This window comes from Talaromyces rugulosus, chromosome II (assembly GCF_013368755.1).
Source record: "Talaromyces rugulosus chromosome II, complete sequence".
NCBI lineage: Eukaryota > Fungi > Ascomycota > Eurotiomycetes > Eurotiales > Trichocomaceae > Talaromyces > Talaromyces rugulosus.
Window position 1 is genome coordinate 2,767,875 of NC_049562.1, and position 18,877 is coordinate 2,786,751.

The following is an 18,877-nucleotide window of genomic DNA, read 5'->3' on the forward strand; positions in this document are numbered from 1 at the left end:
GTTGTCAGAGCAAATTTCCCCTATAGAAATCAAAGCCGGTTCTACCCGGCTGCGTAGTTGAGTCAAACTTCAAGCCCGTTGATCCTAGACTTGGTAAACTCAAAGATACTGAAGAGGATCATGTTCTGAATACTGGTGCGCATCAGCGAGACTGAGAGACCCTTGTACATACTGGACCGAGCCACTGCAGATGATGCCTCGCCAATCTCTTTGCTCCTTCCCAGCAGAATACTTTGGGCACGTGTCTTGCGGGTATCAAGAGAGTAAGTCTATAGAGAATACTGTGAGCACTTGACAATCTCAAAAGGAGACGTTTCAATTTAGACTTACTACCAACCACGGTATCGTCCCACATAGAGCGCCGGCTACCAAAGGAGGTCCAAATGGAGATTGGGCTGGTTTGCCCATCTCCTTAGCAATAATCTGCTTGACCGTTTCGTAGATCCCAAAGTACATCCCGGTGCCAATGGTATCGCGTATAGCATGAAGATGATAGCCGGTGTATAGTCCACGGAAGCCATGGCGGCTGATGATCTGCCGGAAAGCTTGGATGGTGCCAAGCCGTGGTAAATGACGGACTCGAGGATCGCGCACAGCATCGGGTGAGGCTTGGGATCGGTACGACATGAGAACCGAGGTTTGCACAACATTCTTGGCGAGTTCAAATGGGCCTATACAATCCATTAAGCTACACTCCTTGCAATTGGAAAAAAAATGGGGTTGCTTACATGCAAATGGAGACGCCGCAAGGCCAGCGCACATGCCCGCTACAGTGAAAGTAGTAATCGTCGCCAAGTTGGGAATACTTCCAGGCTCGTTATAGGATAACAAAGGAGAAACACCGGTGATGCGTTCCCACTCATCCGATATTTGATATTTGACGTTTTGATATGTGCTGAAGCTGACTACTCGCACAAACGTGACGCTCATAAGAGGAGGCAGAAAGCCTTGTGTGCCCATGAGATTAAGGTCCCGAAAGGTTTATAAAGCAATAACACATACCAGAAGTATAGCCACGAAATCCTTCTGTACGCCATATGTATTTAGCACATTCGGTTAGATTGCGAAAGTTATGCCTATAAACGAAATTAGCCGCCTGCGAATCAACCTGATATTGATTGTAATGTGTGTGCGTACGTCTGCATTCGAGTTTTAATGTTCTCCAAAGGCGTCTATGAATTAACGATATTAGTCAACGCGACACACGGCTGCGATGCAGGACAATAACGTACCACAGCCAATGTAGCAAAGACGGTCGAGGTAGCTGACGCCACTTGAGTCCGATATCTTTTCAGTAGTCTGTTTCGTTTTTTGGTGTCGAAGACCCACGGGCTCGACGATGACATGGCGGCAGGTGCAGCTCGAGTGGATGCTGTGGAAGGAAGACGGGCGTGGCCAGGGTTGTCGGTCATAGTCATACCTGGCAACTGGTATCAGGTCATAGGAGTGGTCGAATTGTGAAGTCCCGTCAGGGGATAGACCAAATTTGGGTGCTTCTTCTAAGAATACCGTGTGGGCTGGGGAACCCGATGGAACGCAAAGCGGTCTCTCAGCCTGCGAGATGGACCGTTCGGCGTCCCACAATCGATCGTCAATCGGATTGCGACAACCCTTCGTTGGGCAATATGTGGCTTTGAAAGCCTTCTAAACCGCCCACCCTTGAAACCGTCTAGGCAAAGAGAGGAGTGTTGAAATAAGTTGCGTGGACCGGGTATCGAGGGGTGAAGGTTGTAAAAGTAAGTTGCCAGTGAACTTTTAGGGCAATCACCGGCTCTAGATCGAGGCGTTCAGAGACGCTTCAACGGGATGGTAAAGAAAATTGATTATGGTCTGATCAAAAATTCATTGATTGTGATTCTTGCAGGTAGGTGAGTCAGGAATACTATGAGGAGTGAAAGAATGGCGGGAATCGGAGTACAGTCTGCCGGCTTCACGGTTCTGAAGTCAGCTTGAATGCGCACATAATAGAGTGATTTTTGTTGGTGTTTAGTCGCATTGAATGTGGAAAGGACAAGAAAAGGCGCAGAGAACTGTCGATTTGGAGGAGACAACAGGGCAACACTGGGCTTTTGGTGAGGGGGTGAACGACGTACCTCTGGTGTGGGGCGCAGCCTGGGTGGTGATGGTCTGGCCCAGGCTGGGAGAGGGAAAGATAGGCGTGCAAGATTACTACACAGGTGTTAGGAGCAAGGATAGATGCTAATCAGCATCCATGGGAGTTGCTCTCGAGGCGAGAGTTGGCGAGTTGCAGTCAGTCCGTTTTGGGCGTTGTAGTTTCAAGCTCCACTTTTTGTGGTATCTAGCCAATCACGAGCCCGTGACTCGGTGCGCGCCCAGTGACGTCGTCGGGGATGCGACCACAGCCAATCACAGCGGCCGTACGGGCTCCACTGCGCCCATTCCACGAATCCGCTGCTTCACTGCTTATAAGCTGCTTTGGGCCTCACGCACCACTGTCCTCCGGTCGTTGGGCGAGAATGCAATTTATACTTTGTCACGGGCAGATCGCTCGGTCTGGGGTACAGCTTGGCGTCCTTCCTATTGGCATGTCCTCCTTCGTGCATGTCATATCCGAGTTATTCATCCTGCTGTGCGCAGTACGGGCACATTACTAATGCCAGTCAATTACTCTGTTGTTAAACTTGAAAGCTTGATCATTTATCAAACATGGGGATGATATCCAAGCAACTCGGCCGAATGCTGCCTTCCACATTGGGAACGGCTTTCCGTTCCTGGTTTAGCCTTTATTCAGCTATCGCCTTTCTTGAGCCGAGGCGAACCGAAAGTGGACGTGCTAATTAAATACTTGATGTGTATGCAAGGAGATGGCGGTATAATAGAGCAAATATCTTGATATACGCCTCACTTGGATTACTCTCTATGTAGTACGTCAAATGCCTCCTGTTATGTGTTGTTACTTACTCTAACTCGCTGCTGGTTGATGTTAACCTAAAGAGACTCTCTATAATGTTTATTGCTAAACACGGCTACTCAGGTGATTGAGGCTTGACAGGCTTCTTGAATAGGCGCCATAAGATATTTAAAGCACATGCATTTACCAGTTGACAACAGCATGCTTCGAGCCAACTAGTCGGGCCGGTTGTATATATATATATAAAGATAGATCAATTTACTTCAAAATATTTAAACACTTGAGCACGTGAACTAGCCGAACATGAACTATTATTAACTATCAATACATTAATATAATTTTTTTTTTCTAGAAATACTTTCAACGTAATCAGCTAATATAATCAAAATTTCCAGACTATATTCACATGTTTTATAGCTTTCTTGGTGAGCAATCAATGCATTACTCCTGAAAAAAACCTATGCATTATTGTTGTTGAGAAGAAACTTGTTGAGAAGCAGCTTGGTAAACCTCGAACCGACTCGGCTAGTGCGGCAGGGGACCTCGGTTCAGGCTTCCCCGCAAAAAGACCAACTGGAACTCGGCCGGCTCCTCCGCAAAACAAACACCGAATATATTATTTACATCACGGCTCTCGCTTTCCTCCTTCTGCACCATCAACAACTCTGTTCATTTGCGATCTCATCTCATCGGCGATTATTTGATTAGGGCAATAGCCACAGAAGCGAACACAACAACACACAATGGGCAAGAAACAAACAAGTCCGGCCTATGTTCTCGGCGTGGGCATGACCAAGTTCATCAAGCCCCGAGGCAAGGTCGACTACCATGAAATGGGATTCGAAGCTGGTGTCAAGGCCATGCTTGACGCGCAGATCACATACGACGATGTCGAGCAAGGAGTCGCCTGTTACGTGTACGGAGACAGCACTTGCGGCCAGCGAGTCTTCTACCAGTTCGGCTTGACCAAGATCCCCATCTACAACGTGAACAACAACTGTTCTACCGGTTCTTCTGGACTGGCTCTGGCCCGCACCATGGTATCGAACGGTGCAGCTGACTGTGTTCTCGTCGTCGGGTTTGAGAAGATGAGCCCGGGAAGTCTGCAGTCATATTTCAACGACAGAGAAAACCCGACCGGATTGTTTGGAATGATGATGGCCGAAACCCGGGGCGTGACGAATGCTCCAGGTGCTGCTCAGATGTTTGGAAATGCTGGCCGCGAATACATGGAGAAGTACATACAAGTCCTGATAATCCATTGCAAATTGAGACTAACAACCTTTGCTCTCACGATAGGTACGGAGCCAAGGGAGAAGACTTTGCCGAAATTGCGCGCGTTAACCACGAACACTCGAAACGCAACCCTTACTCGCAGTTCCAGGACGAATACTCACTTGAGCAAATTCTCAAAGCTCCCATGATCCACGAGCCCCTCACAAAACTGCAGTGCTGCCCGACCTCGGATGGCGCTGCCGCCGCAGTCGTGGTGTCTCAGGCGTTCCTTGACGCCCGCCCTCATTTGAAAGAACGGGCCATTCTCATTGCTGGCCAAACCATGGCTACTGATGACGTGTCTGTATACGACCGCAGCGCCATTGATCTTATGGGCTTCCAAATGACTCGCCATGCCACGCGAACGGCTGCCGAGGAAGCCGGTGTGAATGTCAAGGATATCAAGGTGTGCGAACTGCACGACTGCTTCTCGGCCAACGAAATGATCACCATCGATGCCCTTGAACTGTCGGAGCCGGGCAAGGCTCATGAGATGGTGCGCAAGGGCGACATTACCTATGGCGGAAAAATGGTCATCAACCCTTCTGGAGGTTTGATCTCCAAGGGCCACCCATTGGGGGCGACTGGCATTGCTCAGTGCTCAGAACTAGTCTGGCACCTGCGTGGCTGGGCCAACAACCGTCTTATCAAGGGTACCTCGTCAGCTCTGCAGCACAACCTGGGCTTGGGCGGTGCTGTTGTGGTCACTATATACAAGCGCGCCGATGGCAAAGAGGCAACGCCAGTTTCTTCCGAGGAGATTGCCAGAATCACTGGATTAGGATACAACCCAGCCGTTGAGGCTCGGGGCTTTACAGCAGAGCAAGCCAAGTCTGTTCTGAGTAAGAAATCCAGCGATTGGGCGCAGGGCGATGTACAGGAGAAAGTCTTGGCCCGATTTTAGGAAAATGACTTTTTCATGTACTTGATTTTTAGATGAATATATCCTGTCATTACCAGCGAAAATACTACTACCCAATGAATATAATAAATGATGTAGTTCACCAGTATCGTTATGTGCAATGATTAATAGTTATAGATGTATCTCTAGTATTTCACTAATATTTAATAACCCCACAACCCCACTAGTCACCATGGATCTTAAGTAGGTTGATATAGGCTCCTGTTCTATCTATCTCGTCGCCTGGAAATTGCTTAACCCTCCCCTCTCACGAAGTCACTACTCAAAGCCAAGTTAGTTCAGACACGCAGTGTTTCAACATTGTTTACGAAGCTCAACTTTTGTCTAGCATATGCATACATGATGGATTTGGATATTACAACAGCGAGTAATGAAGAGTTGATCGATTTCTGTATTCAGAGAGGAAAGGAAGGTGCTGTGTTTGCCGACGTTATAGGCGCAATAGTGGTCAAAGTCAGCCCTACCATCGCCGTCAAATGGGGATATAGTGTGACTGCTGCCGAAGCAGCGATGCAAGAATTCGCTTATAAGAATGTGGACCATGAAATTGTACGAGTACCTCGGGTTTATCGTTTTGTCCAAGATGAATTAGGAAGAGAGTTTCTATTTATGGACTACGCCCCCGGCCAGAAATTATCGGATTTAGACCTCTCAATTCACATAGATATTATACCCCGCATCACCAATATCATTGCTCACCTCGGGCAGATAAAACATGGACAAAGGCCAGGTCCAATCGGTGAACGGGGTCCGCAGGGGTATCTCTGGGGTGACGATGGCGTGGATAAGGCCTTTGTCTCTGTTGCACATTTGAATCGTTATCTCAACAGGCGTCTATCTTTGAGAAATGATTCTATTGACTTAAGTCCATATCCACTCGTTCTCTGTCATATGGATTTTGTTCGTCGCAACATGATACTTGGAGAAGACAGGAAATCCATCTATCTTCTCGATTGGGCCCATGCTGGATTTTATCCGCGGTTTTATGAACTTGCGGCGCTTCCGTGCATGAGTCCCTACGATGAACCCTACGAGAAGCCGCTTATAGCAGCTGTGGAATCAATGATGCAGTTGTCTGATAATGAAAAGCGCGATCTGAAACTGGTCTAATACGCTCGGGCAGCAACCCTGAGATGGCTATTGTAGGTGCTGCTTTTTTTTCTTTTCTCATATTACTTTTCTTTCGATCGAAGCTGATATTGTGCTGATACAGTCCCGAAGAGCCCGAGGAAGCTTAATCAGGCGGGGAATATAAAGCTCAATTAGTAAGGATGACCTTGCCAGGTCACAGTCGCGTTTGCAAGTGCCATGATGAAAGGGAATAGCGTTAGTCCACAAGAGAGCAAGGTATCGCTGCACTCATTGTTATGCATTGCCAAGACTGTCTCCCAATAACGGTGACATCCCAATGGCTACGAAGAGGGGTGCGTTGTTTTTCTGTCTCTCAATAATGCTTGGCTCAAATTTCCAAAAATTGAACATGCGCATCTTGGCAAAACAAGTACGTACGTATCTATGCAAATACGTCCCACTCAACGTGTACTTGGCTCCGTAAGCAACTTGCATTGGTGTGATATTGGTGTAGTGTATAGACCATCTTCCGCTGTTTACCGGACTGTCTATCCCATGTAGTTACGGTGAACCCACTGTAGAGGCGCTGGTTTTGGCTAGTCTTCTTGGATCTCTTGAAATAATGCACTGCCATGGTGATCGTCCAAGTCCAAATCAAATCCATGTATCCATTGGGTGCCCATTTACGCACTTACGAAGAGCGAGTGGCGCAGCAGACATTGAATTCACGTCGGTGAGATCTAGATTGGGTTCTTTGGGTTCTTGGCACTTGCTCGCGCAGTCGTACGCCTCGTCTGCGCGATGGACGCCACGAACCACATCCTCCGTGTGGAGAAAACAACGCTCACTGTCTATCGGAAAAGGTCATCCCAATTGGTGACATCATATAGAACCTTTCTTTGTAGAAAAATTTCCATGAAACCACTCATGTTGCCTCTCTAGTCTTGTAGAAACTCTTGATTTCCCATTGCAGCCGATAAGATTGAATCGATACGATTCTAGGGCTTTTTCTGTATGCTGAAGCATCGATTTGTTTCTCGGTTTACATATTGTCAGATAGAGTTAGACTGCTGCTCAGCATGAGCTGACGTAGAATAAATATTATTATTGTTAGGTGGAGAAAAATCTTTCAAGGGTCGGGATTAACATTTAATTCCGTATGATGTTTATGCGCTACGAGTGGGCCGCCAAAATATAGACTTTGTGCATTAAGTGGCCCCACCTCCACCGGACTTTCGGTTTTATTCCAAAACTGCGTTTACATTCTCCTTGTTGGGTTCTGCTCCTGCGATTCTGTATTGAGCTAGGTGAGATATCTGGTTTATTCTATCCGGGAACACCAGGTGAATATCATGCAACTTAAAAGCGGGAATGAAGCACGATTAGGGAAAGCTTTGAAATAGACTGGGTCTCGAGCTAAGTAAGTCCGAACCAGTAACCCCAAGTCTTATCTGAGCATGCGATTATCATAAAAGTCCACTATGCCAAGATATAATGTCAGCGACTTGCATCAAACTAGCGTAAGCCACACGCTAGGCAAACAGACCTAGGATTAAACATATAATTCTACACCGTATTCTTGCCCTGTTTAATCCAGTTTGTATAGTAACCTCTATGAATTTTGAAGGTTTCACTAAATAACTTCTAAAAATAGGATTATTTAGAAATATATAGTCAGTGACATAGGTACGTATATATATTCCGGGCACCTTATTTCTTTATCTTTAACACCACGACCTGGTTGCAACATTCTTATTTTATGAAATTCAGTTGCTGCTCCTTTATACCACAGAAATACTTGGCTTTATACATCATTTCCCGGTTCGACGTAAAAGGGAGCCGAGTGAGACCGTGCTGCACTTTACATACTGAGTCCCTTCCACAAAAAACCACTTCGCTACGCCATTAGGAACCTATCGCTTTCACCCAGGTCTTGCATTTCCTTTTTCAACTGCGTCTACCCGAAGAAGCACATTATCGCACCGTCAAATTGACAATGTTGCGGGCCATCGTTCTTGTTATCTTCGTCTGGGGTGCGCAGGCTCTTGCAGATGTGGAAGACAGAACTATTATGTCCAATGCCGATGTGAGATTCCGAATTCTCATTCCTCTTAGTCGTCTATTAACGCCGTTTCGTAATTACTAGGCAATTGGACGACTTTGTGACAAATACGCTTCCAAAGCATTTCAACCCGAAGGTCAGCATTGTTACATGTTTACCGATAAGATCCTAGTTTGTGGCGGCGTTGGAGTACACAGAGATGGATTATACCAACTGGACATTGGATCAAATTCCATATCGCAGATTACAAAACAACCAAAAGGAACTTTCGACATCTCTGGCAGTCCTTACGAAGTTCCGTGCTCAACTATGCTTGAATATTTCAATCTATCAGATGCATGGCAAGACTTACAAGGGCTGCACTCAGACCTCTGAAACTCGTGTGTTTTGAGCTGCCTTGTAGGTTTTGACGAGTCCCTGTTACATTTAATTACGATATACTGAACCTGCCCGACAACTACCTTATTTGAAGTCTTTAATATGAAACTGTAATTGGAGCAAAAGTCCTCGTTTATAGTAAAAAGGTTATGTAATCAACCGGGTTTGGTTTAGTGTGAAAATATTTGGTAAATAAAAACAAGATGACATAAGCACAGCTCCACCGGCGACTACTAACACAGTTTCCCGCGCCCCGAGTGGATTTTTCTTCCTTTTCTTCTCCTCTCATACATAAAACATTTCAGGTCTTCATACCCTTGCGGACGAACGAGCCATCATCGAATGGCTCGATACCGTTTCATCTGCAAATTTAGAAAATCAAGACCGAGATTGAGAATGCTTGTTCTAATCCCGACGACCTTTGATAACGCTTTTTCCTCTGTGCGCTGCGCGGGTTCGCTTATAGCATACACTCTTCGAAAACATTTTCTTTGTTTCTTTTTTATTTCGCGCAGACACGTCATTATCTGCGACTGACATTCTTTAGAGACGATCGTTATATAGTTGAGATGCCTTGTTGCGTGATTCACTGAATTTCTTACCATCATCATATGCTCTGCGAATACCTACCTCTCTTCTTCCACTATCTCCCACCACCCGTGACAAGGAATGATATAGTAATGCGTGATATCTACTTGTTGACGCGTGATGGAATACATTCTTTGACTGGCTGGAGATGTCTACCACCGCCTGTCATTAGAATCTAACCCATGTAGGACTACAATCAATTCCGGCACTTTCGAAGTCTCATCTGTCTTTTTCAATGATGGTTTGAGGTCAAATTTGTGCCAATATTGAGATTGTTTGGAGGTTTAATAAATCTCCAGGCAATTCTCACTCGTGTTGCGTTAGTCTCCAGATAAAACAAATCCATGGGACCGTACGTGTCAAAAGAGGGAGATACATAAACCGTAGACATTTCGATGTTTGAAGGGTATGGCTTTTGAGGACTAGGGTTGTGACAGATCGGTGTCGCTTGTGCAAATGGTTTCTAGTGTACCTAGGGATCCTTTACACTTGCGTTCATTATTGAGTCCTTGTTTGGAGAAAAATGTCCAAAGCAAGGGATTAATGGCTCACATGTGCTGCGAGGCTTGTGTTCTGGGGGCCACCAAACCGCCACCCCTTGGCTCACAGGAATGTATCACGATTTTGAACTTGAAAGTCCAGCCGTGTCATCAATATACTCGACAGGGTTTTCGTTCCTACTCCCGAGGGATTGTTGGATCTCCCTGACGATCGTTGAGTAATGAATGTGAGGGAGGGTATTGTAAATTTAGATGGTTGATATATCGACGTGTAGCAATTTGAGACTAATTGTCCGCAGTGGCTATACATAAGATTAGAGACCACGTACAATCATTTTATGGATCGCTTTGAGCCCCGTCCAATGCCATTTAAAAGTAGTAGGTCGGGTTCCATCGAAAACAACTGACGATCATTTGTGAGGACCCATGTGTACATGGTATATCCAACTACTACCTGGGTTGGGTAGTACTACTTGCTTTGACCCAAGGGGATGTTCCCTGAGAAAAAATTCCCTCATTCTTGTCAAGAAGGATTCCAGTCTCCTGTTTTCACATACATACATACTTTGGCATGTTGATCAATGTTGATCGTTTTGACTTTCACCGTTTCACAGGGATGATCTAAGGGAATAAATGAACGACCACGGAGAGGTATAAAAAGCCCTTGTGAATCCAGGGCCGCTGCTGTTCAGGGGTTTGCTTCTTGCTTATTACACGCTCTTTATCATCTGGATACTTTCGACACCCTAAAGTAATATATCCTTTCTTTCGACAACCCTTTCAAAATGGCCCGATTCAACTTCATTCACTACCTCTTCGCTGTCTTTGTCGTGCTGGCCATGGCCGCTCACGCTCGACCGGCCTCGTCTGACGCAGATATGGACACTGTTACTGGTATGTCCGGCATGTCGACGAAGGCCGACTCTAGTATGGGAGGCGTAGATAAGCGCTCGGGCAATACACCGATGGCCGATACCGAGGCCGAATATATGGAGGATATGAAGGAAGCCATTCAGGCTGCTGCCGAGGTACGTGAGAAGAAAAAAACCATGTTTCGAAATGAGTGATTGATCAAGGATGACATGTTGACCAACGCTGACTAGGCTGCCTCCAAGGCCACTGCCACCACTGCTGGTCCTCGTCCTACCACTGCTGGCCCTCGTCCTACTCCTGGCGTGGCCACCACGGTCCCTACCACCACCACTGCTGCTACTACTGCTGCTACTACTGCTGCTACTACTGCTGCTTCTGCTCCTAGCAAGCCTTCGGGCAGCTCGAAGCCATCACCATCGGCTGCTCCGACCGCATCCAGCCCGGCTGAAAAGTCCAGCCTTCTGGCGGGAGTTCCCCTCATTGGTCCTATGCTTGCTGGTCTTGCTTAGAGACTTTAAGCCCCCACCGAAATTATTTTTTGGTGCCAAGGCTGAAGAAGAGTTTTGCCATTTGTTGCCATATTTGTAGGCTGTTGGGTTCTTGCGAAATATATTAGGGTTCGGAGTAGGAAATAATGTTATACTGGGTATCTTAGGGTAGTTCGTAGTTCATGAAATGAAAGAGCGTTCAAATAATTTTGGTGTCATATGTTTTCCTTGGATCGACTGTAGCCGGCTGTTGTATGTTGCATTGTTGTCTTCCATCGTGCAGATCTTTCCTTGGAGTTGATATCCTCCTCATTAAAGCTTTTGCCAGTTGGATTAGTTGTCTTCAGGTTTGTACTTTTCTGATCAAAATTTCCTGGCAGTATAGTTGGCCCAAACCTCGTCACCATCAGATCCACAAAAGTCCACAGACTTTCTCCATCCCATGCTGCAATCTCTACTGCAAAATGAAGTGTCCGTTCTATGGCTACTTTTCTCAACTGTCTCATATCTTGTTTCCCGGGCAGGTCCTCGTGACTCAAAAGATAGACCAGAAACATCCACCCGGAAACATCCTTTGGATTCGATAGACACCATTTCAGCGTCGGCTCCACAAGTGTAACTGCTAGTTCGTGCAGTAAAGCAGAATCCTGGATGACAGCAGTATCACCTGCTCTTTCCGACAGTTTCGACACACATAAATGAAGCCGGCGCATGTAGCTAAATGCATAGTAATTCTTCGGATGTAATTCTCCAGCCCTGCAGACGACTTCCCACTCGGCAAGGATAAACTTGTGCATGGCTTCTGGCGAGAGAAATATATTTTCCTGTAGGCGACCCTGCAGTCTCATCCGCTCGGTCATGAGCCACAGCCGATGCTGCCAAAGAGTAGGCGACTTGGTGTGTCTATGCAGTGGAGAGCAGACAAAGGTGGAGATTAGATTTAATTCACTTTCAAAGAAATCTTGTAGTGCCTGTCGTCTAGTGTCTTCGGTGATATATCTGTTTATCGATGCAGCCACTCTCCGCTTCCGCCAGTTGCATACAGTAGTGTGCTCACAGTCGAAGAGCAGAATTATCTCCGTTGCAGCAGCGCATTCTGTATGTTCTTCAACTGATGCCGAGTGGCCTTCCATTGCATCTTCGAGACATTGCATAAAGCGTTTTCTCGCAATGACAAACGCCTTGGTGAGGGCCATTTTGGTAATGCCAATAAAAGTGCCATCTCTCAACAGCGGCCCTTGGCCAGGAAGTAGGATCTCAATCTCAAAACATTCGGTGGATTTCCTAGAACGAAATATCTCAACCAAGGATTCATATACATCCTCTGCCGATAGCGAGGACATTTGCACTGCAAGTTCTTGGATTCGAGGTGTTTGGCGGGCAAGCAAGATCGGCGGCGGCGAAAGCGGCACCAAAACCACTAAACTCGGCCAGACGTCATTCCGTCCACCTCACAACCGTCTTTAAATCTTCACTGCAACGATGAAGCTTCAAATCTGCTGAGCTTGGCCGCCCGAAGAAGCGCAAGGCCCGCCCGAATTAGAATTTCGCAAGTTGCACGCGACTGTTACACGAATTTCTCAACCCCTATTCAACTTGGTTGTGCGATACTTTCTTTTCTCCCTCTTGATCGTCCAATATCGACACGACACAACAACAACAATCACAACAAGCGAAAATGATTTCTCTCATACTGCTCGTCTTCCTGGTCCATTTGATCATCTACATTGTAAACACTGTCGGGGCGAGTACGGTAGACAATCTGGTGCGTGGCATACACAACACCTTGCGTTCACACGTTCAAAAGCTAATTTGCAATGCTACAGTTATGGCTTCTGTACCTTCGACTCCCCACGCCTCTCCTCAACGACGCCCGAAAACAGCAGGAACTCAAGCGAGATGTTGTGAAGCTGAAACTCGAAATGAACTCCACAAGCTCTCAGGATGAATTTGCCAAGTGGGCGAAACTGAGACGGCGGCATGACAAGGCCTTGGAGGAATACGAAGCAATGAGTTAGTATCATTTAAATCTTGTTATATTTAATGAATGCTGACAAAAGACAATCTTTGCAATACAGATCAATCCATCGGTGCTCAAAAAACATCGTTTCAGTGGAAGATCAAGACGGCTCGATGGCTGAGCACAAACGGATTCAAAATCTTCCTTCAGTTTTACTACTCGAAATCGCCCATGTTCGATCTACCTCCTGGCTGGCTTCCGTACCCGGTTGAATGGGTGCTTTCTTTCCCACGAGCGCCGCTGGGCACAGTGAGCATCCAGGTTTGGGGCAGTGTCTGTGCTACGGTGATATCGCTGGCGGGCGACGTGGTGACTGTGGTGGTGCAGAAGATTACGCAACCTGCTGGACAAGCACAAGCTGTTCCGGCAGAGCAGCCGAAGAAAGAATTGTAAAATAATTCTGGACGAGGAGCTTCAAGAGGAGTTTCAGAGAACCTGGCTATGATTTGGAACAAGTAATGAATTGAATGCTACGTTGTGCGGGAATATGTTCACGGTGGAAAGTTAAGATAAGAATAGTCTATAGAAGTTCATCAGATATTTTTTAAATCGAGTCTTCAACGGTCCTTGCACGATGGCCGGATCCTCTGTGCTTGACTCTATGATTGGTATATCATCACACGAACACGAGACGTAAAGAGTTCATCCTAATAAAACAGTCTGGCTCCTTTGACAGAGCTTCTGCGTGGAGCCAGTCGAGAGTTGTCAATCTCGACTTCTTCAAGCACCGCTTTCCATAAGCTACAGACTTGTGAAAAAAAAAAAGAGTGAACTCCTCGCCTCAAGAATGAGCCCCATTGAGTTACCTGTCGAAAAAGACAGGCAATCGCATGACTATTGAACCTCGACGAATAGCAACCCCGATGAATTCTCCTCTTCAACCCTGGACCAATGCCATTGTTTCCACCGTATAAAAGTGTCGCAGAGGGTGAGGGAGAAGGAAGAAAATAGAGGCGTCAGCCGCTATCGAATTGCTTTTATGGCGGCGCGTTTCCGCAGTGCCTGACAGAAGCCATGTTCTCCAGAGGAAAACAAGGGCAGGGTGTCCGGGGACTTTCTCCCAAAGCTTTGGATAAGAGGTATGGAGATACACTCTGTGTGTGAGCTTTGAATGCGATTCTTTGAGCCAGGAGTTGCTTGGGAGAGAGAAGGAGAGGAAGAAAAGAAATACAGCGAGCGATTTTAGGCTGGTTGAAATTTCCTCTGCAGTGGGGGCGCTAGGCCTAATAGAGAAACAGTGCAAACAGTGCAAACTGCGGACCTGATCCTCAGGAACGCGACTGCCGTTGATGTGTTCCTCTTCTTTCTTCTCACTCACTCCAACACTCAAACACGCACAGTCGATGGCTTGTCACAGCCTCTGAGAAGAATGCCCGGTGCCGGAGACCTACCGGATGTCGCTGCCCGAGAGGGGGCTTGCGGAGAAATGCGTCACACGTGATGCCTTTCCCAATATGATCTAGGGGTCGACACTACGTAGGCAACTAAGCTCGATCGAGGACTTTGCATTGCTGTTACGGAAGAGAAACTGCTCAAGTCTGCCCATTCCCAACCGCGTGACGTCGCGTCCAACAGTGTGACTGGATTGTTTCACCCTTGCCGCCGGTTTTTTTTCCTTTTGTAAGACCGAAACAGGTTGCATCGCAGGCTGGACTGGCCTGGACTGGACCGGGGGTATTTTGAACGCTTCATTCAATTTTGCCGAATCCACATAGAGAAGGGGCGGTCTGCTCTGGTTATGACAGGGCTAGGGTTGGATTGATCCTTGATGGGCCATGCATATCGATACATTGATTAATATGATTATCCTCTTGCCCGGCTGAGCAACTGATCGCTTCCTACTGGCTCGCCTGGTTCTGCGCTTTACCCCAGATTTCATTCCTCCCGATGGGCTCCCAGCGACACGTCTACCCACTTGGCTACTTTTTAGACCCTCGTTATTATTTCACTAACTATTATAGAATATAAACACGCTCCGCACGGCTCTGGTATTTGTGACGAGTGGGTCTTTTTCCTTTTTTTTTTTCCCTCTCGGTGGGAAAAGCAGAGAAAAAGGTTTCCACTTTTCACAACTCTTGCTTGCTTAGTAGTTAGTTTGTAGGCCCGTAGGCCCTTCGCTCAGGCTCACAGCTCAGCCCTCTTGTTGTCTCACGTGCCAATAGGAATGTTTCACGCCGAGTTTTCTTTCTTCCAAATCCAACTCTTGCTTAGGGAAAGGCTTGTCGGAGTATAAATACCTAGTACATACGAGTGCTGCTTGCTATATACATGTACGTTTGGTCGCCGATATCCGCTCAGCCTCAGTTTCGCCACCTCGTTTTGTTTCCAGTTGGAAAAAGTCGGTTGATAAACAATGCTGTCCGAATAACTCGACAATCGACATAATTCAAAATTGTCTACTGGTACAGCCTATTCAAAAATTCCCGGCACGATGGATATCATAAACAACAAACTTTCCATGCTCAAAAGCATCAACAAGCAGCAACAGCAGCAGCAGCAGTTACTCCGAGGCAACCCCTCTCGCATATGTACTTTTTGTAAAAAGCGCGAACCCTGGAATGCCCAGCCAGGCCAGAAGCTGAAACGATGCTCTCGCTGTCGAGCACGTTTGTATTGCTCGCGGGCTTGTCAACGCAGTGATTGGAAAAAAGGGCATCAGATGGCCTGTGCAGCAACAACAACAACAACAACAGCCAACAAAAGCAAAGACGAAAATAGAACGGAAACGGAAACGGAAAGAAATGAAAAAGAAAACAGCTATCTAGAAAGCCTTTCCGAGGAAGAGGCAATGAATCAGCTCATCGACGCTTACCGCTTGCGTGTTGAGGACGAAAGAATATACCGGGGGTATCTACGCGGACGATATGCACCACAAAACACCGACACAGACACAATCATCACCACAAACACAGACGCCAGTTTACAATCCGCCCTTCGAGACTTTCAAGACTTTCTAGACTTAGCCGAGACCTCTCCTTCACCCTCGTCCCCTTCCCCGCCCCCTCCTTCCTCTTCTTCTTCGTCGCCCTCCTCGTCAACAGCTTCTGCATCATCACCATCATCATCGTCGGAGAGCAAAACCCAACTAGACGAAACCGAGCAAAGCCGCAAAAACGAAACGAAAAGCAGCGTGCTACCTAGTTGGTGGACTCCACAAAAGCGCGCAGACTGTGAATGGCGTGCGTTGCAAAGCGGGTTCTGGTCGAGCCTCTGTGCGCCAGTTGAAAAGGATGCCATAGTTGAGCGGTATCGAGATAGTATGATGCCAATGAAACTACGAGTGCTTGCGGAGGCTGTGTATGGGTATAATGTTATGGACCAGCCGCGATAAAATTTTTGTTTATTTATTTATTTACTCTGACTGAGATGAAATATAATAAGGTTTGAAATCACTTTTTAACCCGCTGTATGAATATGAAATACGTACATGAACACAAAGAAATGCAACACACCGTCATGATTAACTCGTGTCTAGTGGAAAGCACTCAAGCTTTGGCTTTCTTGGCCTTTCCAGGGGACTTTTTCGTCTTTTTGCCTTCGGACTTTGCCGACGAAGGGGTTGCCTTTTCCGTATTTGCGGCTTTGGATACTGGTGTAGCTTCTTCCTCTTTTGCCTTGACCGACTTTTTAGGAGTCTTCTCAGCTTCCTCTACGACGGCAACAGCAGCAACAGGCTCAATTTCCTTGGGCGCAGCCGCAGCATCCGAGCCGGCTTCAATAGCAGCCGGGGTCTCCTGCACAGGCACCTCGCTGACACCCTTCAAGGTGGGCAGCTCAAAGTCATACCCGAGCGTTTTCATTTTTTCCGCCTTGGCGACACGGCGCTTTTCCTCGGCCTCGATGCTCTTTGTCCACTTGTCGCGCGTCTTGCCACGGTCCAGTCGTTGCTTGTCAATCTTGGTCCATGGCACGGGCTTGTACCGACGATTGGCTCCCTTCCACAGCTCCGGGTGCTGCTGCTCCTGCGGAATGTACTTGCACTTGAGGATATGGCCGTACATCAGGTAATTGTTCATCGTCTCGGCGGCAATCTTGGCGACGGTGGCAGAAGCAAACTCGATAAAGGCGTAGTGCTTGGAGCTGCCGGTGACTCGGTTACGGGAAAGACGCAGACGAGTGATGTCTCCGAATTGCGAAAAGTAGGCGCGCATTTGATGCTCGTAGAAACCGTGTGGAATACGTCTAGTAATGTTAGCTGTGTTAATTATATATATATATATATTCAGAGTTCTTACCCAACGTATACGGCGCCTGGACTCTCGGGCTCTCCGTTGCTTTTGAGCTTCTTCTGGATTTTCCTCTTGGTCTTTTTGGAATCTGGGATGCGTGGCACGGGTTTTCCAGACTCTAGTCCCTCGTCATCGGATGCATCCTCCTCGTCCCCGCTGCTCTCGAAGCCCTTGATGAGATCTGCGGTCTGGTCGTCAACCTCATCTTCGGCATTTTCTTCCTCTGCCTCGGGAACCTGTTCTGCCACCTCGACCTTTTTGCTTTTCTTTTTTCCTGCTGCTTCCTTGGTCTGCTTCTTTGCGGGTTCTCCATCGGACTCGTTCTCGTCGCTCAAAAAGTCGCTTGCACGCTTGCGAGACGAGGTTTTCTTGCGAGTCGACTCGCCGTTGGCCTTGGCATTGGCTTCTCCAGTAGCCTCTGCGGATTTTTTGATGTCTTTTTTGCTCTCTTTTTTCTTCAAAATAGACTTGGCAGGCGCTTCTGATGGTTGTTCGACCTTCTTGGACTTTTTGGTTGGAGGATCAGTCGGCGCGGGCGCAGCTAGACAGAGAACAAGTTAATTGGATTGTTGCCAGGAAATAAGAGAAAAAAATATATTTACCCTTGCGCTTCTTTTCTTTCTTGTCAGGAGCCATTTTCGGTTTGTATGGTGTAACAATAAGTTGAGTTGGTGGCTAATCTCTGCGGAGCGGAAACTTTTTAATTTTTTTTTTCTTCTTTGTCGATGGCTCCTTCCCGACGCGGAAAGCTCTCTCATACGCCAAGCCCGCAGCGCGGAAGGCTCCAAGTTTAACTACATGTACTCCACGAGGTTTTGACTCCCCCAAACCGAAATCATTGCTCGATCCGTTTTGTTTATATAATATCAAGCACTTGGGTTTAATTGCTACCGATCTCATGGGCAAGAAGAAGAGATCTGGCCCTCTGTCGCACGAGGAAATCTGGGATGATTCCGCGCTGGTGCGGTCGTGGGACGACGCTGTAGAGGAGTACGAGGTATACATACATACATACATACATACCATTTTACATTTCTAATCTCGCTGACCTTTTGTATAGGTCTATCACAGCATCCATGCGCGCGGCGAGGATGTTGAGCAGGTGTTGAAACGCGCAGAGGAAGAGGGCCGCCTCGACGAGGCTGGCGAGCCTATGGAGACTGAGACCGCCGCGACCAAGTCCAGCGAAAAGGCTCCATTATCAGACGCACAGGTCAGTCTCTGGCATGACAAGATGGTTGATACAGAAGCTAACGTATCATGGCAGCCTGCAACGGCTTCATATTCACAGCCGCCGGCTGGAGCAGCCCCGGCCATGCCCAGCGCGTTGCTCGGACAAGGTGAGTTTTACTCTTATTATCAGTTGGTTCTTTTGGGGCTAACTGGCTTGCAGTGCAAGACCCAGCATTGAAAAACCTCATGATGTCGTGGTACTTTGCAGGCTACTATACTGGGCTCTACGAAGGACAACAGCAAGCATCTCAAAATGCGACTAAATAGTAATGGCAAAAACGGTATATTGCAAGCAAAAAAAGAGACGCCAACGCTAATTCCAAAAGATGGCCCATCCTCCCATTCGGTGCTGACCTGTGTGAGCTT

General features: G+C 47.2%; 8 protein-coding genes across 8 annotated transcripts; 5 read left to right on the plus strand and 3 right to left on the minus strand.

Moving 5' to 3' along the window:
* Positions 1–62: 62 nt before the first annotated feature.
* On the minus strand, positions 63–1,418 carry TRUGW13939_03446 (uncharacterized protein; the record flags this gene model as incomplete). Its single annotated transcript, XM_035486630.1, has 6 exons — positions 63–269; positions 331–671; positions 729–947; positions 1,003–1,076; positions 1,138–1,172; positions 1,233–1,418. The coding sequence occupies 6 exons, from the start codon at positions 1,416–1,418 to the stop codon at positions 63–65; spliced, it is 1,062 nt and encodes a 353-aa protein (XP_035342523.1).
* Positions 1,419–3,615: 2,197 nt separating this feature from the next.
* TRUGW13939_03447 (uncharacterized protein) lies at positions 3,616–6,179 on the plus strand (the record flags this gene model as incomplete). Its single annotated transcript, XM_035486631.1, has 3 exons — positions 3,616–4,109; positions 4,172–4,989; positions 5,398–6,179. 3 exons carry the CDS (start codon positions 3,616–3,618, stop codon positions 6,177–6,179), a joined length of 2,094 nt encoding a protein of 697 aa, XP_035342524.1.
* Positions 6,180–10,453: 4,274 nt separating this feature from the next.
* TRUGW13939_03448 (uncharacterized protein) lies at positions 10,454–11,050 on the plus strand (the record flags this gene model as incomplete). Its single annotated transcript, XM_035486632.1, has 2 exons — positions 10,454–10,696; positions 10,772–11,050. 2 exons carry the CDS (start codon positions 10,454–10,456, stop codon positions 11,048–11,050), a joined length of 522 nt encoding a protein of 173 aa, XP_035342525.1.
* A 194-nt stretch (positions 11,051–11,244) lies between these two features.
* TRUGW13939_03449 (uncharacterized protein) lies at positions 11,245–12,372 on the minus strand (the record flags this gene model as incomplete). The annotated part of the gene is made up of 1 exon (XM_035486633.1): positions 11,245–12,372. One exon carries the CDS (start codon positions 12,370–12,372, stop codon positions 11,245–11,247), a length of 1,128 nt encoding a protein of 375 aa, XP_035342526.1.
* A 335-nt stretch (positions 12,373–12,707) lies between these two features.
* Positions 12,708–13,442, plus strand: TRUGW13939_03450 (uncharacterized protein; the record flags this gene model as incomplete). Its single annotated transcript, XM_035486634.1, has 3 exons — positions 12,708–12,794; positions 12,856–13,042; positions 13,108–13,442. The coding sequence occupies 3 exons, from the start codon at positions 12,708–12,710 to the stop codon at positions 13,440–13,442; spliced, it is 609 nt and encodes a 202-aa protein (XP_035342527.1).
* Positions 13,443–15,480: 2,038 nt separating this feature from the next.
* Positions 15,481–16,380, plus strand: TRUGW13939_03451 (uncharacterized protein; the record flags this gene model as incomplete). Its single annotated transcript, XM_035486635.1, has 1 exon — positions 15,481–16,380. One exon carries the CDS (start codon positions 15,481–15,483, stop codon positions 16,378–16,380), a length of 900 nt encoding a protein of 299 aa, XP_035342528.1.
* Positions 16,381–16,534: 154 nt separating this feature from the next.
* On the minus strand, positions 16,535–17,914 carry TRUGW13939_03452 (uncharacterized protein; the record flags this gene model as incomplete). Its single annotated transcript, XM_035486636.1, has 3 exons — positions 16,535–17,231; positions 17,285–17,819; positions 17,881–17,914. 3 exons carry the CDS (start codon positions 17,912–17,914, stop codon positions 16,535–16,537), a joined length of 1,266 nt encoding a protein of 421 aa, XP_035342529.1.
* A 262-nt stretch (positions 17,915–18,176) lies between these two features.
* On the plus strand, positions 18,177–18,778 carry TRUGW13939_03453 (uncharacterized protein; the record flags this gene model as incomplete). The annotated part of the gene is made up of 4 exons (XM_035486637.1): positions 18,177–18,275; positions 18,339–18,491; positions 18,546–18,618; positions 18,672–18,778. The coding sequence occupies 4 exons, from the start codon at positions 18,177–18,179 to the stop codon at positions 18,776–18,778; spliced, it is 432 nt and encodes a 143-aa protein (XP_035342530.1).
* Between the last annotated feature and the right edge of the window lie 99 nt (positions 18,779–18,877).